This window comes from Armigeres subalbatus, chromosome 2 (genome assembly GCF_024139115.2).
Source record: "Armigeres subalbatus isolate Guangzhou_Male chromosome 2, GZ_Asu_2, whole genome shotgun sequence".
Taxonomy (NCBI): domain Eukaryota; kingdom Metazoa; phylum Arthropoda; class Insecta; order Diptera; family Culicidae; genus Armigeres; species Armigeres subalbatus.
In genome coordinates, this window is record NC_085140.1 from 134,990,120 (window position 1) to 135,016,783 (window position 26,664).

The 26,664-nt window shown below is 39.1% G+C and overlaps 1 protein-coding gene across 6 annotated transcripts in view; it reads left to right on the top strand.

The window, feature by feature from the left end:
* The window catches only part of LOC134210893 (synaptic vesicle membrane protein VAT-1 homolog-like), a 143,452-nt gene that overhangs the window by 108,581 nt on the left and 8,207 nt on the right, over window positions 1–26,664 (top strand). For all 6 annotated transcript variants that reach the window (XM_062687306.1, XM_062687310.1, XM_062687311.1 and 3 more), the window contains exons 4-5: window positions 7,460–7,589; window positions 17,296–17,511. In XM_062687306.1, coding sequence (XP_062543290.1) covers window positions 7,460–7,589; window positions 17,296–17,511 — 346 coding nt within the window. The remainder of the gene's footprint in view (window positions 1–7,459; window positions 7,590–17,295; window positions 17,512–26,664) is intronic.

The window sequence follows — 26,664 nt, forward strand, 5'->3', positions numbered from 1 at the left end:
ATTTAGTAGTTTTCCGATAACTCATTTCAGAAGCTGAATTTCAAAATATATTGTATGGTGGACTTCTGGTGCGAAGTTTTTTCTACAACTTTGCCTAATGGTTCGTTGTACCTTCATCATAATTTAGATTTATTATTGCTTGCAAAAAGTATTTTGATCTGTAAAATGATACCGAAAAAGTATTCTCTCAACTCGGGAAGTTGAAACACGTGAGAGTTATGAGAGCATCGCGAGAGCGAGAGCAACACAACTGCCATGGTTTCAACTAGCAGTAAATCTCAAAATTATGCGGCAGCCAATAATTAACGTATGCAATTTGTTTGAAGGCACAACATGAGGGCTAGAACATGTAGCCTTTTTGCAATTGCAGTTTTTAATACAGTTTTCATTTTTCTAAACTTCTTCACTTGCAAATATGGTGAATATTTGGGAAATAAATGATTCATATAATAGTATTTTCGTTAGCATGTCCTTGGTAAGCGTGCTATTGGGGGAATCTGAAACGCACTCTCACAATCAGTGTGGTAGTATTTTACATGCAACCAATTAGAATTCACGCTCAATAAGATGATTTGACTTTCTCTTTTTGTTTGCATGCTGCCTTTATTCAACGCAATCAAAATGACTGGCACTATAAACAGCAACCCGTCTTTATCTCTCGTATGTTCGAAATCAACAATCACTCGTCCCAAGTGGGCTGAAAAATTATCCACCTTATAGGGACAAGAATGCCGACGTTTTGTCCATTTCTCTCGAGACTTTCGCTGGTTTTGATGAGATATTGAGGACATTCATCGTCCTTTTTTGCTATGGCTGGTGGAATAATTCTGATTGGAAATGCAATATATGAAGATTCATAACGATAAATGTGCTCAACCGTAGCACAATGGGCCAAGGTTTGAGCCGTTACCTACCCCTACACGGATACAAATTTCATCCATTTGATTCAAAAATATTCATGTTTGTTCACAAACTGATAATATGTTTGAATCAAACATATTTATTTTGAAAATTAAATTTAATGCCTGTTTGTTTTATGCGTGCACTAGTGTCAAATGCTACCAGAATATAAATATTGCAATAATTGATAGGAAAATATTTTTGCGGCAACTTAAAATGCATATTTGATTTCAAAATAGTTTTCGTTCGTTTCAAATGTAACATTATGTTTGTTTCAAACGTATTTATGTTTGGTGCTAGAACAAACTGAACTTTTGTTAGCATTTACCTCAAATATGTTTGTGTGTACCATACTTTTTTCTGCGTGTATATGAAAAAGTTACTAATGTTTTTCGGTTTTCGTGTGGACCCGTAACGCTGGGTAGACACCTTTACGTGGTGTGATACGGGGCAAGATCTACCACGGTTACATTGCCAGCTACAGGCAAATCCTGACCCAACGAATACCTTCCTCATTATCCAACTCCGTGGTACTTATGAGGGTGTCGCTAAGTCGGTGGTCTCTCGTTAAGTAAGTACCACATCAACACTTCCTTCCTCTCCCTAGTTACGGTGAAGATGGGCGTGGCCAGGTAATGGACTGACAAACATTTGTTCAGTTCGTCGAGCTGAATCGATCGGTATATAAGTCTCCGAGACTTCTATAAAAAGTTTGATTTTGGAGTAAAATGATAGCCTCTCGGTACAACTTTGTTGTACGAGAATGGCAAAATATAAATTTCTTCACGAACAACTCACAGAGGAGATCAATGGCTCATTCAAACGATAATTTTCTAAAGCATTCAATGGACGCTAGACATTTCTTTATATAGTAATTGAGCTCGTTTTGCCCTCATTTCTCGTTTAACATGATTTTTCATTTTTCCGTCATATTTTCCTCTTCATTAGGAGTCCACATAAGGGCACCACATATTTTCTTGGTGAAATTTGACAATTTAAGCATTTTACGTACTTTTTCATGTTTGCTGCAAAAATTAATACTATTTACAGATAATTGATCATATTATTATCTCAAAATGTCGAACAGATATTGATAAATGTTTGCCTGATCAAGTATATCGTTTCCTAAAGGATTTGTTGTGGTATTTATCGGGTAAAAAATATTTATATTCGCTTCTGAATTGCGCCGATGCTAAACATTTCCAAACTCTTATCGATAGCATAACTGAACAAAAATAGTAATATTGTTTGAGTGTCTATGTGGTATTAGATAGGAGATGATGGGAAACACATTATTTTCTTGCCTTTTTACCAAAATTCCCATATTAATAAAAAATCATATTTAGTACTCCATTTCCTAGGAGTACTATTTTTCAATTGATAATTGGCAATAATACTACATATAATAATAACGAATATTCGTGTATTTTATTTAAAAAATTGAATTATTGGTGACAAGCCATCATAAAGTGTATAATTATGAAGAATCTCATTAAAACCCCACTACCTCCACTATTGGTGCTACCTCCACTAAGGGTACAGTTACCGTAGTGGAGTTTCCCGCCGTCCAGACAATCGTCAAGAAAAACAAAGCCAGACGTGCAATAAGACACGTCTGGGAACACGCAATATTGTGAAATCTGTAGGGACCGTCAACAGCGAGTATGTACGCTGGTCCGGTCGATTTATCTAAGCTAAGCTTAGGAACGGTAGCAATAAATCTTGAAGTGTTCCAAGATGGTCTCAAATTTAGCTTAACTTGCTTAGACTGACTGTACATTAGAGTGATTTAAATTTTGACTTTTCTGCTCTCTTATGCTTAAACGATTGCATTTGCCATTTTGATAATCCTCCTAAATTTTTAGCGAATTTGGATGTAATTTGATTGTGCACACGTCATTTGATGTTTGCATGCAAATTACTGAGAAAATTGACCCTTATGTCGTTCCGTGAGGTTGCCCATGAACTATTTAATGGTAATCGACACGTTGACTACATAGAATACTTCCTAAGCTGAAAGGCAGTTGTTGTTGCGAAGCGATTTGTCGTTTGAAAGTCAAGTTACAAAAGAAACAAAAATGCTCATTAGTGATATTGATGTTATTCTTTTACGTGTTAAATTTTTTTGAATTTCCCAAGATTCAGTATTTTCTTAATATCTTTTCTTGCGAGCTTCAAAACGTTTCGCAACAAAGACGATTCGCTACCTTGTTAAATTTCCTATGTTGCCAATGTAATCATATATTTTTGGAGCTTAATGGGATGAGTTGGGAACGGCTTTCCAGAAAAGTTACTGTTCTCATAGCGATTTTCATACAAACTTCAAACTGTTCGTGCTCACTCAAATTACATCCAAATTAGCTAAAAAATTGGGAGGATCATTCAAATGGGAAATGCAATCATTTAAGAATCGGGGAGCCAAAAATTCAAAATTTGGATCACTTTACTGTACATGTCAATAGTTGCTAGTCCGTAATTCATCAGATCAGAACTGGTGTAAATTGCACTACGATCCAAGTGAATAGGTTGGGATTTACCACCTATTCTCAAAGTACACGTTTCGGCAGTTCTCAAATGTAGATCAATAACGGCACCGGCCAAGTCCTTTCAGTCAGTTGGGAAAGGAATGGAAAGTTAGTGTGTAGTTATTGTTGTTACTAGAGACCGAGAATACCTCTGCATCCCCACAATATCACGGAAAGGAAGTTTTCTTGTTAATTAGGTAGGTTAGATAAACTGAAGCATGGATCGTGGATTACCAAGGACAGTGATACAGTTCATGCCCCATTTTTTTTTAAATAGGGAAGAACCTGGGACCTCCTGCTTGTAAGGCAGAAGTGGTTATCACTAGACGTCCGAGCTCGTTTGTAGTATAGAAAGACTAAAAATATAGAAAGTCAAGAAATCAGGATTGGTTTCAAGCATATAAGAAAGGCAAAAACCAGGATCTCTCGAACATATACGCGTCTTCATCAATTTTTTTTTTATTGAATTCTTCATATTTTCATTAAATAAAAAGATTCTATTAACATCAGGGGCAGACATTTTATTTCATTTTAGGTTCCACTAGTTCGTTTTCTACCGCTCTCTCCTAATACCGCACCCCCACCTTCATTTTCGTGGGTAACAAGTGCCTGTGCTACCGTTTGCTTTGAAGGCGATATTGTTATTGAAGTTCAGAAGTTAGGCAGAAGGTCGTGAATTATGTTACCTCCACGGTAAAGATTTAATGGGCGACGTAAATATAGGTTGTGACATTCTGGCAGTCGATGTGACACATTTCACGGCAGTCTATGGATGGTTTATCTTGTCCGCACCTTCCGTACCAAGGGTTAAATGAAAATCGATTTATAGCGAATAAGAGCAGAAGAGATACCGTTGTGGCCTGTAATGACATCGGATGATGATGCGGAGGCCAACGAGAGGGTACCTAAAGTCTTCCAAAACAATTTCTATATTATCATGTTTGGGGTGGTGTCGGAGCAATACATTCTACTCATTGTCATTACTTCATTCAACTCGGTAAAAATAGGTAAAGAAAATGACACAAAATGTAGGAGACTTATCGCTTTTTTTTCCTAAACATGAAATTTAGAAAAGGAATCAAACCCTACACCATTTCAATTATAATTAAAACTGTGTTTGACGTCATATTGGTCATAATATAAATGTATTTCAATCGAACGATTCAACCATGTTATACTTATGTTATCAAATAAGTAGTTTAACTGCTGGTATATTTTCCGCAGCTCTCTCTTCAACACTGCCAAGATGGAGGCAAAGCATTTTCGGTGCATGCATAATTTTCTTCGGATATTTTTCGGGCAGCAACAATCAGGTTCTTTATGCCATGTGCAAAACCAACCAGAAAATAAGCGCCCGAGCTGTATATGGATGATGTAGTTTCCGGAAAAGCATTGTTGTAGTACCGTACCATCCTCTGGAGATATTTCCGCCTATGGATAGTATTTTGATCTTTGATCTTTCCTGTGCCTTCGTTTGTGATGCTGTCTTCGTGTGGTTGCTGATTCGTCTTTGGGGAATGCAATCAACTGGATGTTGGGCTTTGTTTCACTCGAATAGGAATGGTCCATTTTGGAAAGGTCTACTACCGATCCGTGGAAATTACATTCCAACCTTTTTCCATCATCAGCCAGTGGCTAATGAATGTGAAGAAATGGGTCAAACAAAAACATTCCTTTGAACATTTTATGTAGAGAATTAAAAGTTGACAATCACGTATTTTAATCAGAATCATATTCAGATGTTTTTTTTTGTATTTTTTGAGAGTACGCAATTTAGTCAATATATTGGAGCTCGGAAATGAATCTACGACAAAAAGTCATAGGACAAAACGTCGAAAGACAAAAAGTCGAAAAGGACAAAAAGTCGAAAGCGATAAAAGGTCGATCAAGAACAAGTTGATAACAACTTTGGTGTTCTTTTGGAATTTGTGAAATGCATTGAACTTCAAGCAGAAATAAATATAATAATTACTATGAAACAATATTATGAATATCTTGATAGTTTTGACAGAGATAAAAAAGGTTGTTGTATTAAGAAATGAATAAACTTGTATTGTGCGAGATTGATTCTCTCCGTTTCAGTTTCTTGTCCATTTCGACCTTTTGTCCCTTTGACCTTTGTCTTTCGACCTTTTGTCCTTAATTCCCTCGGAAACAGAATTGTTTAAGAATCAGTAGCCATGTATATAGGGTTTATATAGAGCCGATTAAAAAAATGCATTGTTAATTTGTTTTTAGCTATTGATTAATCTTTGTTGATTTTATGTTTTCCTTTATTTGTTATTGGAATTTCTATTTTATTTTCTTTTTTACAGATATTTTTGTGATGCGATGTAAATTAGAGTTTTCACAAGGGCACGTGAAATTTTGAACAAATCAGCCAATATGATTCATATCTATGATTAAGGCTTAATTTTCCCCCTATCTTTTTCAAATCATGTGTGCAGTGGTGCGACAAACATAAGTTGTACTCACAGTAAATCACAATTCACAGTCGAGCATGATTAATATAATTACATTAGCCTTAACCAACAGATTATCGAACTACGATAACATCACCATTCCACGCTCATTAAATTCAACTACCGTCGTGCGGGGCTTCTTTTGATAAATCAGGGGCTACTTTGAACATTTTAAAACAAGAATTATAGCGAAAATTAATATTAAATTGTCATTATCACCAATCGGGTGTCTTGTTGATAGTTGGATGGTAACTTTCTGTTTCAAATTTGGTATTTTTTCCGTTTATTTTTTTCAAAAAATCAAAAATCCAAAGTAGCCCCCGGAATCAAAAGAAGCCCCGCACGACGGTAAGCTGAAGGCAGTTAAGATACTCCGAATTTCGAGCATAAATCATATCAACCGGCTCTCTTCAAGCACCGGTTAAGGGTGTTTCGAATTGCTAGACAACTTGACAATAATTCGTCTAGTTCCTTGTTCATTTCAATGCTGTCTGGTGCACTACCGAAGAAGAGAAGTGAATTTCATAAATTCACGCCCTAGACAGCGTTCGTTCCTCCGGAAGGGAGGGAAGCAACTTGTCACATCACAACATGTCCAAATCGGAAGGTATACCACCGGAGTTGCTCGCTTGTCAAGTGCACGAAAAATATTTCAAGAATGTGTCGCAACTACTGATGCTCCGCAAACGGACACCAGTGGCAAACAATCCACGTGTTACCATCTGCAGACTGCACATGATTTCCCCATCCTGGTTCCCATTGCTGAGTGTAAGAACTTTTTGTCTGCACCATGTATAGTAGAAAATTTCTCTCTCGAATCTAACAGTTAGTGCCACCACGTTTCGACACGCTGTATCTCTGGCTAGGTTTATCTATTTGTCTGAATGGTGGTTATGTAGTTTTATCTACGTCAGAGCCAGTGAAGTTGGATGCTTCAAACATCTTGACACTGTAGCCCTTCAGAGTGTGGAAATTTCTGTTATTATGTGTGGAATATAATTGGGAAACATTTACCATATGCTCTCTGTCACATGAGCCTATCTATTTTATTCTGGAAGCTGACAATAACATAGTTGTGTCTAAGTTGAGGGTGTGCGATATTGTATTTTTGGTTTCATCACGATTATTACAGAAACATATGCGTGCATAATTTCTAATCATTTTTCAGAGAACGTCAGGCATTAAATTATGTAATAAGTTCCCCAAGCAAAATCGCATTTAATTTTTTTTTCATGATAAACAAATAAAAATTATCATGCTCAATACTTTCGCTTTCGAATCAATGAAATCCATCTGCATACAAATATTTTCCTTTTGTTTTCCCCGCTCTGAAATCTCCTTGAAATGAAGAATGTTCATATATTCGAAGTATGATTCAAAAGGGTACATAATTTTCAGTGGGTCAAAAAGATCCAATAACATAACATTATTGCTGTACAGATGTGTCACGTGTATTCTCAATCTTAAATCTGCCTACATTCACCATAGCGATGCAGTCTGACAGCCATTAGTTAAGCAATTCTAGCATCATACTAACGACGGTTCATATTTTTCCTCTTATCTCGTCCACAGCGGTCTCAACTTCCAGGACTTGATGGTACGTCTGGGAGCCATCGACTCCCCGCCGAAGACACCCACCATTCTGGGCTTCGAATGTGCCGGTGAGATCGAAGCCGTCGGCGAAGAAGTCGAAGGATTCAAGGTAAGTGACAGCAGTGGATACCTAAACTGTCTGGTCCAGACTTGAGAACGGACAACGATGATGATGGCACCCGATGGTGACGATGACGAGACCGAGAAAATATACGACTCTGGTGCCCGAGGTTCGACATGATGTTGTATGTGTGGTGTGCGTTGAGAAGAAAATATAATGGAAAAAGTTTTTAATCTGCAATCTTGTTTGCCAACTTGCTACAATCGGCGTTGAGTTGAGTGGGTGGTAAAGTATGCGGTTAAGGTTGAGATCGAACAACCACTGCCAACATTAGGGAACTGATGGTTGAGAAGCAATTTTCTCTTGGAACGTTTGAGTCCACTTTTCCATTGGTGATGGAAATGGGGGCAGCTTATTCAGGTGACTTCTTACGAGTGGATGCATTATTATCTTGTACAATCGTATCGAGAAATTCAAAACTTAATGCAATCAATCTGAACGGCTTGATGTAAAAGCAAATCTGAACACTTTGGACTTGATTTCTTCCTGTTGATATTTGATAAAGATTGATAGAAATAGCAGTTTTGATACACAAGAAACATTAAACAAACACGTACTGAGGTAGTGAAGAATTACGACAGTTGTGGAAGACGGAATCAGGGAATTCAGCATATATAGATTAAAAATAAAGAAGCTTCACCCAACCAGCAAATGACAGGTTTTGATACAGTTCAGCATAAGAACCATACAGGAACTGTATAAGATTTTGGCATATACAAATTCTAAAGTTTTTATACAATCATTGCCGTGTCATTTGCCAATTGGTCAATCCTATATTTTTTATTACATTTTTCGGTATGCCGCATTACCAGGGCTGCGATACCTAGCCACGTTTATACATTCATTATATCGAAAACTTACAATTTTGTGTTATTTCAATACTGTGTCTGTATAAAAAGCCTACATTTTTGATGTACGTTTGTATTTTTCTATACTTACTTGATACTTGATGGGCTACAGCTCTTCGATGAACTTACGCCGAATCGAGTATCCTCCTCCACTGGACTCGATCCTGGGCCAATCGCTTCCAGTCGCCCTCAGGTCCTCTTCAACTACAAAAAGCCATCATGTACGCGGCCTTCCACGAAGCCTGCGGCCTCTTCCGGGTTCTTTACTAAATATAACCTTCGCTTGACGTTCCTACGAACAACGTGTCCAGCCCACCGTAGTCTGCCGTGTTGTATAAGCTTAACAATATCCAGCCCTTCCTACACCTGGTACAACTCGTGATTAATGCGACGCCTGTTTACCGCCGAGTATTCACCGCAGCACCTTGCGCTCAAACACTCCGAAAGCTCTCCGTATTTTCTATACCGGGGTACATTTTGCCCTTGTGATAATCGAAAAGCGCCACTAAAATATGAAATACTTTGATCAATATTCCAGCCGTATCTCGATGAGTTTTCAAGTTTAGTGGCCATTCGATCAAGGAATAGTCAACGTCTTTATCTTAAAATGTTGATTTTTAATAATTTACCATCGACAATTATTAAATAGTTTCTTCTTCAACAGGTTTCGACCACCGCTTACTTAATCTTTCGAACTTGAATTGGTTTTTCTCGGTGAAATAATAGTTTAGAAATAGGTAAACTTAACAATCACGTTCGTGCATCGCAGGCACAGATCGTATCGGTCCCAGTCGCGTCTGTGCCATTCTGCGGTAAATCCAGAGGTCCTATATTTCTTTATTTTATTTATTTATTTATTTATTGAATCGTCTTCGATGGTATCGTACAGACTAAAATTAAACTACATTCTTAATCCTAGTTTTGAAACAATGCTTAGAAATATTAAAATCAATCATATCACACACAATGTTGAAATTTCTGAAACAGGAACTTAAAGGGCTGTTATACCCATAATTTGTCAAGTGCATGGGGACAGCGATGAGTGAAGCATGCCGTAACCTACGATTAGGAGCGATGAGTTGGGTCTCCGAGAGAAGATCCGAGCAGTCTATGTATCCTTTGAGGATGTTGGGGACCAATAATCTTTTTAGTTTCAATCGTCTTCTTGACAAAAGCTCAAGATCCACCAGCTGACAGCGAGCAGGATAGTCTGGTAAAATTTCAGGGTCATTCCACGGTAAGTGACGAAGTGCAAAATAGAATAGTATGCTGCCCCTGTTTGGGATCCTTACCACACCTCGCAAGTCATTCGTATTGAACGTATTCAAAAATCATTCATCCGGATTCATCGGATGAATGATTTTTGAATACGTTCAATACGAATGACTTGCGAGGTGTGGTAAGGATCCCAAACAGGGGCAGCATACTCAAGAATGCTACACGAGGGCGCAGTACAGTGACTTCAATGCATATATGTCTGTAAACTGCGGATGAATGATTTTTGAATACGTTCAATACGAATGACTTGCGAGGTGTGGTAAGGATCCCAAACAGGGGCAGCATACTCAAGAATGCTACACACGAGGGCGCAGTACAGTGACTTCAATGCATATATGTCTGTAAACTGCGATGCATTACGACGAATGAATCAGAGAACTGCCCAAGCTTTAGCAGTAATTGTACAAATATGCTCATTGAAACGCAGTCTAGAATCCATTACGACTCCCAAGTCTCGGATTGAAGCGACACGGACCAGTTCCATTCCATCGATGGTATAGGCGAAGGTAGTTGAAGATAGGCATCGGCAGAAGGTGATCACCTTGCACTTCTTGATGTTGACGCACATCCCATTTTCATCGCACCAACGGAGAAGTTCATCAATGTCCGTCTGCAGAGCAACGCAGTCTAGTAATGATTTGATCACTCTGAAGATTTTGAGATCGTCGGCAAACAGTAGTTTTGCAGATGAGATTCGAAGGCTTAGGTCGTTTATGTAGAGAACGAAAATTAAAGGCCCTAGCACACTGCCTTGCGGAACACCCGAAGGAATGTTGAAGGCCTCGGATCGGGAAGAGTTTGTTTCAACGTAAGCTTTTCTGCCAGTCAAATAGGATAAAATCCAGTCCGCTACCCAGTCTGGAAAGCCCATGTGTCGCAACTTATTGACGGCATGATGATGTGGTATGCAGTCGAACGCTTTCGAAAAGTCGAAGTAAATCGAATCCACCTGATTTCGCCGTTCGATTTTACGGAATAGCACGTTAGAGTAACATAACAGGTTGGTCGTAGTAGAGCGACGTGGAACGAAACCATGCTGGTGTTCCGATATTACATGTTTAGTTGCTGATAATATGACTTTGTGGATCATAGATTCAAAGAGTTTGCCAAGACAACATAGTATCGATATACCGCGGTAGTTTTCAACATTGCGCCTACTTCCTGATTTGTGGACAGGGACCATTTTTGCAGTTTTCCATAAATTCGGGAACGTATTGTCTTTCATCGATTGATTGAAAAGCAGTAGCAGTGGAGTCGCAAAAGATTCAGCACAGCTTTTCAGAAGATACGGCGTTAAGCCGTCCACTCCTGCACCTTTGGACACGTCAAGGTCACAAAGAGCCTTTAGCACTTCACGATGGGAGAACTGAAAGCGTGGAAGACGTATTTCATGAACTGGGACGTTCTGGAAGCCTGCTGCGTGGGCTGGGGGCAGAGATGTTGCATTGAATACCCTTTGAAAGAATGCCGCAAAAAGGTTCGCAGCCTCGTCAGATGTAGTTGCAGTAGCGTTACCGTAATTCACAGTCTTCGGAATTTGATTATTTGTTTTCTGAGATTTTACAAACTTCCAAAACATGGAGGGGTTGTTCTTTAAATTCGACTGCAAGTTGTCCAGGTGTCTACGGTAGCAGGAGTCAAGAAGCGCGTTGTAGGAAGATTCCACCAGTCGAAGTGCATTCCTGTTCTCGTCTGTTTTGTTGGCGAAGAATCTTTTGCGCGCTTTTCTCAATTTGTTTCGCTGGTTACGAAGTTCAGCATTCCACCAGGGCTTTCTGCTAATACCGTGATTATTACTTCGGCGACGAGGAACCATCAATTGAAAAACTTCATACAGTTTGTCATAGAACAAGTCAACATTACCATCGATTGAAGGCGCCTGGAGATATTGATTCCATTTGATGGTAGAAAGCTCAGAATTAAGAGAGAGACAATCGCATCGCCGGAAGTCGAAATCTATAGCATCTGGATCGCGTTCAGTTTGAGCGGGTACGAAACTGCAAACATCCATTAGTATTAGCACTGGCGGGTGATGATCATCTGTTGGTAGGAGGGGCAAGGCTGGCTGAGAAACTTCTAAGATGTCCGACGAGCTCGTGAACACAAGATCAAGCACTCTACTATTACGATTTGAAATGGAGTTGATTTGTACCAGACCGCTGGCGGAGATTGATTCGGTTAGAGAAATTTCTTGCTCGCTAGACGCATTTATGGGAAGCAAGCCGTTGATATCGTCGTGAAATCGCCACTGAAAGTAAGGGAGATTGTAATCCCCTTGCAGTAGAATGATATCGTTGTCCAAAGACATGTCTGAAACTCGTTGAACGGCGGAGAAATGGGCGGAGTAGAGCGCTGGATCAGATTTTGGACGCAGGTAAATTCTGAAGATATGTACGGATCGATTTGGAAGTTTCACGCACAATACGACTTGCTCGAGCTCGATGCAGCCATCGAGGGTCACCTCGAAACAATTGAGATCATGTTTCACAGCAATTAGCACACCCCCACCTCTACAAAGGTTGCTGGTGGACTCACTACGATCACAACGAAATATCGTGTAGTCCGATGAGAGTTCTGAATTGCATATATCAGACTGTAGCCACGTTTCGGTTAATACTACTATGTCGTAATCACAAGCCGACAATCGTAGTTTCAAATCCGTCATTTTCGTGCGTAGGCCCCTGACATTCTGGTAGTAGACGCACAAGAATTGCGCATCATTTCGAGCTATGACGTTGGAACAATTTTCTGCTGGATGAAGCGTTGCGACATTTTGGCTGGAATCGGGATTTTTTACATGAGTTGAACTGGTTGTGTTGAGATCGTACTTGCCTGAGAAACGTTGTTGGAAGGTCCTTTCACCTGTCTCAAACACAGGGCCGGGACGGCTGATGATCGCTGGCTGGATTGGCTCGACTGTGATGAGCGGATAGGGACCTTCCACAAGGCTAGAGGCAAGTGTGCGTCCCGGTGTCCGATCGAAGTGATTTACAGCTGGGTGAAGCATTGCTGCGTGTTGGCTGGAATCGGGAATCTTTTCAGGAGAAGGACTGAATGAATTGAGCGCGTACTTGCCTGAGAATCGTTGTTGGAAGGTCTCTTCACCTGTCTCAAACACAGGGCCGGGACGTCTGACGATCGCTGGCTGGAGTGGCTCGACTGTGTTGAGCGGATAAGGACCTTCCACGAGGCTAGAGGCATATGTGCGTCCCGGTGTCCGATCGAAGAGATTTACAGCTGGATGAAGTATTGCTGCGTGCCGGCTGGAATCCGGAATCTTTTTAGGAGAAGAACTGAACGAATTGAGCGCGTACTTGCCTGAGAACCGTTGTTGGAAGGTCCCTTCACCTGTCTCAAACACAGGGCCGGGACGGCTGACGATCGCTGGCTGGAGTGGCTCGACTGTGATGAGCGGATAAGGACCTTCCACAAGGCTAGAGGCAAGTGTGCGTCCCGGTGTCCGATGGAAGTGAATAACAGCTGGATGAAGCATTGCTGCGTGACGGCTGGAATCGGGAATCTTTTCAGGAGAAGAACTGAACGAATTGAGCGCGTACTTGTCTGAGCCTGAGTGATGAGCGGATAAGGACCTTCCATAAGGCTAGAGGCAAGTGTGCGTCCCAGCGTCCGACCAAGAAAGTTTTCAGATGGATGAATCGTTGCGGCATGTTGGCTGGAATCAAAAAGGTTCACATTAGGAGAAGATTCCTCTAATTGCTATGTTGAAAAATCTATCCGTTGTCGCGCTGACTTCAGTCGTTTAGCAAAAATAGGACAGTCAATACTCCAAGAAGCGTGAGTGACGTCAAGCAGCTGGTTGTAGGGCGTAGTCCGTTTTGTGTTCAAAACATGACAGTTATTGCATTTCAAATATTCAGCAAGGCATTCATTGACCTGATGGTCACCAGCACACCTCGGACAACAAGCAGGATTCTTGCAGGATGTAGCTTTGTGACCGTATTCTGAGCAGTTGTAATGGGCCAAACACAATGGATACGTTTGCGTGCGTTTTGACAGTTTTTCCATGGCAAAACTGTCAAAACGCACGCAAACGTATCAATTGTGTTTGGCCCATAACAGCGCAATACATCCGTAGCCTCCACAACTCTGCACCTCTCCCACCCGATCCATTCTTGTACACTCGGACTACTTCAAGCTCCAAGGAATCCATATCAGGATTCTGTTTTTTCAACTTGGAAATCAATTCAACTTCGCTGATATCGTTGGAAAATCCTATGATTTTTACTCTCGGTTTAAGGGGTTTTTGACTTTCAACAGAGTACTTCTCTTCGAAAATGACGGAGGCGGCTGTAACTAATTTTAATGCGTGGTCACTGGTTTCACACTTCACACTAACATCCCCGTTATCCCCCGAACATCCTTCACGAATAATTCCACGTGATCGAGCTTGACGCCGATTTCTGCCTTAGTTACCTCTGCGGATTGTTCTCGCTTAGATTTAAAGAGGACAGTTTGTTCAATTTTAGTGACGGCACTGGACTTACACTTTGGTGAAACAGGAGTTGGAATATTTATAGGTAGCGGCAGAACACTGGGAGAACTTTCTGGTTTGCTTGGCTTATCAATTCTGCGACGCTTCCCGGAGCGGAGCAACCCCCCTTCTTCAGGAATAGTAGACGGAACTTTTGGAACAGCGCACTATCGGAATGATCTGACACTTTTCGTTTACTCTGGTTGTTTTTCCCACTACTGGAGCATTGTAGTACACTGTTCTACCTGTTCATGAAATGGCTTTCGTACGGCCGAGTTGCCGAATAATATGCAATTTATTGTAACCATTTTTAGTTCAGAAGTAACTTAATGTACTACTCACATTTATTTGTTTAGCAATTAATTATTAAATGCTTCTCAATTGAAACATTTTTGTTTTGGTAATCCTTTCTATTAAAAACTTTCATTCCTATATTTGGTTGATTTGCAGAAGAAAAGATTTCAATATTCGATTAAAAGATCAACTTTCACTTGAATTCAACTTGATGCATATGTTTTAGAAGAATAATGAAACAGGTGTAACAAAAGTCCACGAGACGCCCCTGGATAAATCATTGAGTGGCTGCCATCAAATATATTTTATAAAATAATTATTTTAATTAATATAGTATATTTGCTGCCGTCTCCATTCAGCTCGGTCCATGGCTGCATGTCGCCAACTACGCAGTCTACGGAGTCCGTAAATCGTCCAACTTGCCAGCTGTGCACCTCGCCTTCTTGTTCCCGTCGGATCGTTGCGAGGACCATTTTCCCCGGATTACTGTTCAACATTTTGGCTACGTGCCCCGCCCACCGATTTTCGCGGTGTGAACTATGGATGGTTCTCCCAACAGCTGATGCAACTCGTGGTTCATTCGCCTCCTCCATGTACCGTCCGCCATCTGCACCCCACCACAGAAGGTACGCAGCATTTTCCTTTCGAAAATTCCCAGTACGCGTTGGTCCTACACGAGCATCGTCCAGGTCTCGTGTCCATAGAGGACTACCGGTGTATGGCGGTGAGCTCTATTCGATCAGAGCGTTTTGCGGAGTTCAAAGTACGTACGATTTCCTGCCATGATGCGTCTTCGAATTTCTCTGCTGGTATCGTTATGGGAGGTCACCAGTGAGCCCAAGTACACGAATTCTTCAACCACCTCGATTTCGTCACCACCGATAAAAACTAGTGGTGTGTGGCTTACTTTGTCCTCTCTTGAGCCTCTTCCATAATATCTATGTCGTCGGCGAAGCCAAATAGCTGGACGGACTTATTGAAAATTGTACCACTCGTGTTAATCCCTGCTCTTCGTATTACCCCTTCCAAAGCGATGTTGAATAGCAGACATGAAAGACCATCACCTTGCCGTAACCCTCTGCGCGTTTTAAAGGGACTCGAGTATGTCCCTGTAACTCTGAACTACGAACATCATCCGAACCATCATCGCTTTGCTGATCCATCATCGTTTTCGTGCATTAGCTGCCATAGTTGGTCCCGATCGATTGTATCATATGCAGCTTTGAAGTCGATAAATTGATGATGTGTGGGCTGGGCACGTTGTATTCGCGGTATTTCTGCAATACCTGACGTAAGGCGAACACCTGGTCTATGGTAGAGCGTTCACCCATAAATCCCGCATGGTACTGCCCACGGACGTTTAACCTAAGACATTGCAATATCATCTGAGAACAGGATACATATTATCTTCTCATGCGTAAAGTTATTTTTCCTACTCAAAGAGCACTCTGGAAAGATTGACAGTTGCAGTTATGGTATTGTATGCGTTGCGAGGGTGTTGCTTCAACAAAAGCTGGGAAAAAATGCTTCTCCATGACACACATTGCACTTGGTTTACAGAGCGAATAGATAACTGAGATCAGTATCCTATCATTTTATCAGTATCTTTGCTCAGTTGATGCATCATAAAAATCCAATTTCAGTTTATTGAAGTTTAATTTGGTAAAAAAAATTATAAATAACTACAGCGTCACTAGCGTTCTAGTACTTATGCTTCTACTCTTTGCTCGAAAGATGGGATCATTTGCAATGCCTGGTTGATAATGAGATTTCCAAGAGTGAAATATCAATGCTAATAAAAAGCACAAACTATGATTACAAATACCATCCTTTACGTTCAGCTACGTAGTCCTAGGCCAACTTTATGTACAATCCAATTGGGTTACACCTTCAAGTTTTTTCATTGAAATCTTACCGAATTGAATATGCCAAGATTTTACAAAAAATGTATGATTTGTTTTTTGGGTGTAATAAATCATGTATCTTTTTTGTATTGTATTGCAATTGTATTGTACCTAGGTATATCAGTTTGGTTCTTATTCTACGATAAGTATGAAACGGTAAAAGCCATATTCTGAATTTTTTTACGTTACGGGAAATTTGCCAGCAAAATCCCAGCTTCATTGCATCTTTACCTTGCCAAAAATCATGAAGCCCCTTCTTTGCTTTATATATTTCTATCACGTAACCAACATCAGTGCAGAGAAGTAGCTCCTCGTTTCCTGAGCTTATATTTTCGGTTCAGTGGAATCTTCATTGTTAGAAACAACGCAGCTTCCGCTTGTTGGGTGTAGATATTTTTGCACCGGTTGCATTTCCTCCGTGGTGAAATGCTTTTTTTTCTCAAAATCTAAACGGGCTTGCATCTTCATCATGCAGTCAGACTCATTTCAAACCAGAAATGTGATACCATATTTGGCAAGAAACATTTCTAGAATAATATGTACCTGACGACGCCAACAAGTGAGTTCCTTTTATGAATTCTTTTTCGTAAAGCGAATAGCACGAAATAAGTTTATTAGCGTACCTTCTTGCTTGATTGTTATTCAGATCAGGCGAGCCTCCTCCTTTGCTGCGTACCCCTCATATCCGATGCGGCTTTCACAGAATTTATATGGAAGTCATAAGCAGCATGTCAAAATAATGGAAGCAACCCACACCACCAGCATCTCGTTTTATTTCGGTTAATCCTCGTTGCCATGAGAATCCTTTTCATTGTCGATTATTTAGATATACAAACGCTTTTAATGATGCTCATCCATCTAACATTCCCTAATTCCAGGTCGGAGATCGTGTGGTGGCACTGCCGGAATTCCGCGCCTGGTCCGAACTGGTGGCCGTCCCGACCAAGTACGTGTACCACATTCCGGAAGAGATGACATTCCAGGACGCGGCTGCCATCGTGATGAACTACCTGGTGGCGTACGTTCTCATCTTCGATCTGATTTCACTGCGGGAGGGCAAATCCATCCTGCTGCATTCCGTCGGAGGCGGTGTGGTAAGTACAAAGGCTTTCTATTTTTCTTTGAGGGGGTGGTCGGTGCGACAATCTGTCTATTCTGAATAATTGGTTCGGAAATTAGAGGATCGATGGAAAGGTCATGCCTGACGGGAGGAGTTATGATTTTGATGAAAGAGGGTGATACACCTACCAGTTTGTAGGGGCGGACGTGACAAAAAGAACGTTAAGAGGTTTATCATTTTGCTGATGTGATATGCAGATGAAGGCATTTTTTGGATACTTTTTATTGTTGATTATTACATAATTCTTCATGATTGCTAGTTACTTTTTTGGATTATAGATGTTTTTGATGTTCCCGTACTCCATATCGTGAATAATAAACATTCAATTTTTAACCTTTTAACCTTTTAACCTTTCATTCAATTTTCATTCGATTGCTTTCAATAAGTTCAACAAGGCTGCTATAAAAACAGTTTCTTGCTTATATAAAAATATCAAAATCACGATTGTTCAAAAATATTAGATAAACAAATAATTTATTGAGTCAACAAAAAAATAATTATTAAATGCTACACGTTTTTATATCTGATTGTGAATTTGAACTCAACGATGAGCTATCAAACTGTATACTATTACACATGTTTTGCCCTATAACATCCAGAAAGGAATTTTAATTGCACATTGCAGATTATTATCGCTTTTATGCACAGGAACAATGTTTGCAGTGAGAACTGATAAGTGTCATCATTATTATCTTTGAAACAATATGATTATACTTAGTCATACGGTACGCGGTAGAGGGAAACTACAGTACCAGGTATAAAATAACTAAGAATAAATGTGTGTACATTGTACACTGTACAATTGTTAAAAAAGTTGTAACGAAAAAGAAACTTGATACGTTTTAAAATATTGCTATATTAATTACCATGTGATTTTTCATTGAATTATTTAGGATTTATTGATATATGTTGCAGGGTTTGAATCCAAAAGAAGAATGAGCAAATCTCTTACTTATCATGTCTGTAAATATATACTCTCGATAGGTAGCATACTGTGAGAACCGTTTTTCGGCAGCTGTTACGATAATGAACTGATTCGGGGGGCTACAACCCATAATAAATTTCTTTGATTACTCCCCATTTAGGGAGGGGGGGGTTGGCGCACCGGTTCTGATGATGCATTTCAACTTGTTTCACACAGCTGTGCGAAAAAAAAATATGGTCCCCAACATGGAATGAGCGAGAACAAAGCGTTTTATCAAACCCCATCGGTGGGGGCCGCCTATCCGAATCAGTTTTTTCCAACTTGTATACAAGTGCGATAGTTTTGTTTTCATGGCTTGTTATGATTCGAAGAGGTTTTTGCCTCTCTTTTATCTTTGTTCGTTATCTTTTGAGAGCGATTTCTGCAACCCTGATATGTTGCAAAGATGTTGATGGCAAATTGAAGTCATACGATCAAAAATACGAGCGAAAAAATCGTGTAAGAACAGAATCCTGTGTACTTCAAGGAACTCGTTGACAAGATTTCGATAAAAATCATTTTCGAATTTTTCATTCCATCGGTGAAATACTGACGAAATATCGGTAGAAAATTTATCGAATTTTGATGATCAATTTTGACTGAGGTCTGTGAAATCAGTTAAGTGTGTACAACTCACACCCACTGATATTTCTATATTTTTCTGGTAATAATTACGTAATAATTGTAATAATAATTGCTTCGTACTGCGCACGCAAAAAAAGCGTTCATGAATTCGTGAACTAACGAGTTCACGGTGTATTTTTTCGGGAACAACAGTCACGTTTTCTGGAACGTTCTGGAAAACGTGACTGGTGTTCCCGAATCCATGAATTAAATCACGGTATATTTTTGCTGGTTCACGAATTCGGGAACGCTTTTTTTTGCGTGCGTTTCAATAAGGCCGATAATTTTGTCCGGAACTCCATTGCTTCTAAAGATGCCCACAGATTTTCGTGGTTCAGACAATCGAAAGTTTTTTCGTAGTCAATCAATACCAAATATTGAGACTCTTGGAATTCGTTGACCTGCTCCAAGATGATTCGGAACGTGTCAATATGGCCCCCACATGATCTTTGGGAGCGGAATCCTGCTAATTGCCTTCGGAGAGTCATGCCTATCTTTCCCTGTTTCCAATTGAGGACAACTTTGCACAGAACTTTGAGAGCATTGTACAGTATCGTGATGCCTCGTCAGTTGTCGCACACCGTCAGATCCCAGTTTATGCTTTGAGGAGAAGCTCTTCTGATATGCTATTGACTCCGAGAGCTTTGTTGGATTTCATATGCCTCCGATGGCTGCTTCAATCTCCTGCATTGATGGGGCTTCGGAGTTGTTTCTTTAGCAATTCACTCAAGATTTCTCATAGAAATTTCCACATCTCCTTTCCCAGAACATCCACTAGAAAATCATTCAGGAATTGCTCCAGAAATTCCACCAAGATTTCTTTATTAATTACTTCGAGGTCTTTCCAGAAATTCCCTTTGAAAAATACTCACGCTCGTGAATTGGGTTGTTTAGGGGTATCGATGTTTTTACATATTCTGAATCTGCAGGAAAAACTGAGTCGAACTCGAACTTTTTCAGAGATTTTGGAGTCCCGGAACTATTTTAAATTTGGGTATAAAAATTTGTTCTTATGCTGCATGGGCCTACTGTCATTCTATGAATGTTAGTGTCATTCTATCGATTTAATTGGCTTATTGTTTGCTATTCAAAAATGTAAATAAAAGGTTTACAAACAAAATATAAAATATGTTAAAGATCAGAAAAGCATGCTCTTTATGTTAAACTATAAAAAACCTCATACCTGCTATTTTTCTTCGCTAAACAACCCAATTCTTTCGAAAATTTCTCCAAGAACTCTCCCGGAATGTTCACGGATTTTTTCTTCTGGAATTCTCCAGGAAATTCCTTGAAAATTCGTCAGCAAATTCATCTGGGTATTTCTCCAGATATTCTTACGAAAATTTCGTCAAAACTCTTTCGGAATCACCTTAAAAAATTCTTCATGAAATTCCTCTGGAAATTATTTAAGGAATTCTCCCGGGAGATCCTGCAAGAAATCTCAAAATTTCTACAAAAAAAAATCATCCAAAATGCCCGTCAGGATTTTCCGAGATTTTTTTCAGGAATTTGCAGCAAAATCTTAAAACAATAACCCCGGAAATTCTTCCAGAAATTCTACCATTTTTTCTTCCAGAAATTCCTCCATGTATTCTCCCAAAAATTCCGTCAAGAATTTCACCGGAAATTACTTTCAAAAGTTCCCCCGAAAAGTTTCAAGAGTTATTCACAGATTTTTTTCAAATTATTCTGCACAAAATTCCTCCAAGAACTGCTCCGGAAAGTTCCTATTATAGGAAAAGGATTTCCTGAAGTAATTCTTGAAGAAATTCGCGATGGATTTCCTGGTTTGAGTCCCAGGAGAATTTGTTGGGAAAATTCTTGATGGATTTACCAATACTATGCTGGAGATATTTTAGTAAAAAATTCAGAAGAATATCTTAAACAAATCCAGGATAAATTTTAAAATAGGAAGTTTTTGTTATGAATTTCCTAAAAAGTTTTCAGAGGAAAATATTTAATGAATATCCAAACGAAAAGTTTTGGAATAATTTAAGACTGACTGTAACACGCAAGAAATTCTAGTAAGAATGTCAGGGGGTGTTCTTGGAGCAATTCCTCAGTTTAGTCAAGACGTTTTTTCAATTACGCTTTTTAAAAAAAAAGGCAAGCTCGGGCAAGATTTGTTTTCGTAAACTGAAAGTTCAGAACCCAATTAAAAAATCTTGATTTTATCACGATCGTTGTTAGTACGGCTCGATATATCCTTTGTGTTGTGTCCTGTAATGCTTGGTGTTGTGTCAAGAAACCCTTCTCTAAAATAAATGGCTTTTCCTGACACAAAAAAGGCAATACAGTCAAACCTCCATGAGTCGATATTGAAGGGACCAATGACTCATGGAAATATCGAGCTGTGGAATAGAAAATCCTCGGAAAGCTGTTTGAAGGGACCATCACAGTAACCCAGAAAATATTTTTCTATATGGCATAATTTGCTTCCATGAGTCGATATCGAGTTATAGAACATCGTCTCATGGAGGTTAGACTGTAAAAGTGAATTAAGTTTTTGACGAAAATGACCTTTTTTCACCTTTTCTTAATTTCGATGCCCAATAACAACAACTCGTAGGGACCTTTTTTCTAAAACTGGGGCTTGATTGAATATCTAAATAACTACAACTCGTAGAGACTTAAAATTTTTGGATTGTCTTATCGTATGTATTGTGCCTTGCAACAAAATGACAACTTTCGTGATCATTTTCCGAGGCCATCATAGATGTGAAAAATTTCCCCGCAGTACAAATAGCACGTTCAATCCAAGCATTCCCCGCTGAAATGCATCACGTGGCGAACAAATTTAAAAAAACTTCGAAGTAGCTTTTTTTCTGGAGGTAGGTTTTTCTTAGGCGACTATCTGGCGCGTATTTTTCGGTGCGACCAAAAATTAGCGGATTTTTTTATGAGCGGTACAGTATCTACTTTCGAAAGAAAATAGTGAAAAAATGATGGGTGAAAATCGAATTTCCTTTTAGGACCGACCAAATCCCCATAGGGCAATTTCAAAGTATTCCACCTACAAACACAAGTTCTTCAAACATCACTTTCTTTTCAAACCCGTATCAGAATCCTATCGCCTGATTACAAAATTAATCTGCCAAAAATTGCAAAATACGCGACCATTCGCACGCAGCCATAGCCCATAGCTTGCAGCCACAGCCCATAGCTTGTCATGATTTTAACCTCACAATGTAGTTTTTGGTGTTATTTTATAATGATTTTTTAATTATTTTATTTTCGAAGAGATTGAGTTATTAAGTATAAATGAGTCTTACAGGGGATACAACTCTGCGTTCCACAATGGGAGCAACAAAAACATTACCATTGTATTGACAGAGAAAAGAATTATTTGCAATGGTTAATACCGAAGCTCCTGTTCCGCGAGCTACTAGGTATTTGCTGAAAAAAAACTCACTCTGTTCAGACTGAAATTGTTTGCCTTGGTGTTGAACAGCCTGATAAAGAAGTTATTTGAATTACACATTAGTCATCGCCATTTGCCGAATGACAAGTGTGTTGTGGCTCCATTGTCGTTGGGAGAAACCCCTTGGTCAAATATGAATGTTAAATGTACGATTCGTTGGATGAACCTGATGTAGATAGCACACAAATATAGTGCATTGATATGTCCACCGTCCAGCTATGTCTGCTAACTTCTCATCTGGACAAGGTTGAGCGATAATGCTAAAAAACAGGACAAATTGATATAGGAGGAAATTGAGTGATTAAAGCTGTACAGAAGTCAGAAACTGCATATTCATATTTGATAATGACACGTGCTATTGAGCGTTGTAAATCCCAAATCATGTTTTATGTTCTAAATTATTGTAACTTGATTTAAGGGAAAATAAACAAGGTAGAAAGTTGATACAAAGTGAATATTCCAACAAAACAAGTCAAAATCAATTTCGCTTGCACATCGCATTGAATCCAAATGCCCATTAAGTTTAACATCCCACTGCATTTGCTTGGTTGCTGTTGCACACGTCGGCTGCTACTGGCATGCGAACATAGTAAGAAGGAGCCCGAGCAATTTAAAACATCATACCACCCTCTCCAGGTGCGCAAGCAGGTTGGCGCCCGACTGTCTGTCTGCTCAGGTTCACGTATCGACACGCTAGCTGACAGCGAACTCAATGTGCCCTCGACGACAAATTAACTGGTAGTACAGTGGTAATTGCGGTAATACGGATTTTTCGATATTGTACTGTGTACCATGGTAGGTTCAGAACTATATAACTGCTTTTAACTTTTACTACAGCTAGAATGAATCACTGAAAATTAACAGTTCTTCTAATAACAGATAGAAGTCTGCTGAATATCCTAAACCACTATTTTGTGCTTCTGAATCTAGTAGAAAGAATCATTTTGCTTTTATCCATCCTTGAGAAGCGTTTATAATTTCACTTTCTAGACGTAACGTACCCGTGTAATGCGTCTATTTTGACCCAGAGATGGTTTAAAAACGTTGCAGTTTTGTACCCAAACGAGATAGGGTTTTTAAATTTTGGGTTTTAAGTCGAATTCGCTCCCAAAAGTTTATTTTCAAACCAATTTTCAATCTTTTGAAACCGAATTGAAGATATGGATTGATTTTTGCAATTTGGCCATTCTGGTTCTGAGGAATAGGTTATGAAGGAACATAGATTATTAGGCCAATTTTGGGCGTTATTTCTTGCTTTTTGAAAGACAATTTTGGAAATGCTCACAAATATGTGTAGCAATAATCCCAATAGAATGTAACCATTGCCTATTTTCATGGATCAACACAATTCCTGGTGATTCCACGGTCGAGTGTCCCTCCGGATGATCCAGAACGTCCGTAAATGTGGTCAATTGATGAAATTTATCATAGAAACGTGCGGTTTTTTAAAGCTTTCAATTTTCTATGAATAGAAAATGATTGTGGTGACCCATTTTGATGGACCTGAGTTGCCACCGGAGGTCCAAGATACGGAACGTCCGTAAAAGTGGTAAACTCATCATATAAGAGTGTGGTTTTTACAAAGCTCTTCATTATCGTACTCTGAGTAACAAATGATTGTCGTGAGCCAATTAAATGTACTTGAGTGACCATCGAAGGTCCTTTCTAAGATCTGGAACATCCGTAGAAATGTTCAATTCTCGAAACTCACCATAGAAGAACGCGGTTTTACCAAAGCTTTTCATTAACGTACTCTGAGTTATGGATAATTAACTTTACCCATTCTTATGAACCTGTGTGGCCACCTGAGGTCCTTTATAAATATCCGTAAAATGCCTGACATATCCATAAAAGTTGCTAATTAACGAAACTTGGTCCAAAAGAGCGCAATTTTACAACAAAAAAATCTATTGTCGTACTCTGAGCAAGACATTACTGTCATGACCCTTACTTATAAACTTGAATAACCAGTGAAGGCCCTCTCGTGATCCCTAAACATAAACTTGAGTGACCACTGGAAAGTTCCTCGCAGTTAATAACTGTGGAAGTGCTTATTGAACACTAAGATGCTAGGCGGCAATGTCCCAGTGGAGGATGTAATTCCAAAGAATAATAATAATAATGAGAAGATGCTATCTCAGTATTAAATGTATGTCATGAACTATTAAATAAATTATTAGTTAATAAATATGTTTGAACCTATGTCCAATTTGATCATAGTTGAACCTCTTTTGCTGCTATTATAGACCACCGTTAATAAAAATTTGAATTAGGGTTAAGGCAGGCATTTTCGTCTTATCGTCATAGTCTCAAATATCAATAAAATAGAAGCTTTTTTTGCCAAATTCGTTCGTACCCAATCGTAAGCTTAGGCGAAACGTTCTGCTATAGTGAAGTTCTAGCAAAATGACGTTGCTTTCATTGATTTTAGCCCCTATGACGATGGACGGAAATACCTGCCGTGTCCCTATAAGATTTGTTTTTCAAGATCCGTCATCTTGCAAGATTTCTTCTTTTCTTTTGATCAAAAGTTGCCAAAATATTGACCCAAAGTCCCTTTATTTTTAGTCAAACTTCCATGAGTGGATGATTTATGACTCGATATCGACTCATGGAAGCAAATTATGCCATATTAGAAAACATTTTCTAGGTTACTGTGATGGGCTTTTCAAACTGCTTTCCAAGAATTTTTCATTCCTCATCACGATATTTCTATGAATCGATTGTCCCTTGAATACCGACTCAAGGAGTAGTAAACAAAGTTTGTTTCCAGTAAACAAATATTGTTTGAAAAAATAGTGTCATCTTAATTTTTATGAATTGACTATAATTACAGATTTTTTTTTATCTTGCGGAGCTTTATTGGTGGCTACTGACGTTCCTGAGACGATCATTCGTTACTCAGGTACGATAATAGGCAGAGTTTCATGAATTGACCGCTTTTATGGATGATCTGAATCTTACTGAAGACCTACAATAGCCAATCCATGAGAATTGGTTACGATCATGTGTTACTAAAAGTAGGGAAATAGAAAGTTTAGGAAGAATCGTGTTCTTCTGAGGTGAGTTTCATGCATTGCCCAACTAACATTTAATGTTCATGTAAATGTTATTTCAACTCGTCTATACGGCTTCAAGCTGAATATGTGTGCTATACATATGATCAAGAAGTTCTATTTACAATCCTTTCACCAGAAAATCTGGCAAATCTATTTAGCTGTTTTTGACGTGCCTGTACAACTACTTTACAACATGTTACACAACTTTTTCAAAATCTTTACTAAACCATTTAGTAATATAACTCGCTTCAATGGTGATTATTCAGATTTTTTGAATCTGTACATAAGTTTTATACAGCCACTGAATTCAATTTGATTACATATTATTTGAGAGAGTTTATTTTCTGTGAAAACTGAAATACCAATTTTGTTGCTACCTAAATTCAAACTCCTGATCTCACTTTGACAAATGTAAATAACATAGAAAATTTTGTATGTTCTTCTTTGCATACCCCTTACCCGGTAAAAATCGTTTACTCATTAATGGGTACTTTTTCTCTGCTATCTCTTTTTCTCTGCTGAAAAATTTACCCATTTTGAGAGAATAAGTAGATTTACTCATTTGAATGAGTAGATCCACTTATTCTCCCAAAATGGGTAAATTTTTCAGCAGAGGAAAAGAGATAGCAAAGAAAAAGTACCCATTAATGAGTAAACGTGTTTCTCCGTGTAGGGTCGATTTCCTCACATCCGCTTAGGTCTTAAACCATGTTTAAGCGTATGGGTAAACACCGCTTAAGAGTTAAGCGGAGGTGAAGAAATTGGCCCTTACAAGTAAAAACCCAGATTAATCCACCTAGCGGTGATGATGCCTTTCTCGTGCGGTAAAAAATAGTATTTTGGCCATAACTACCAAGCCTATTGTCCGATCCGTCCAATTTTCAATAGGAAACAATGGGGCAGTATACTGCGTCGAATGCAGCCTGTTGTGAGGGAATCCGTTCAGGGTAAGTGCATTAAAAATGAGCTAGACTTTTTTACGCGCTTTTTTATGAGGAAAAGTATTTTGGCCATAACTTCCAAGCCCATAGTCCGATCTGGCCAATTTTCAATAGGAAA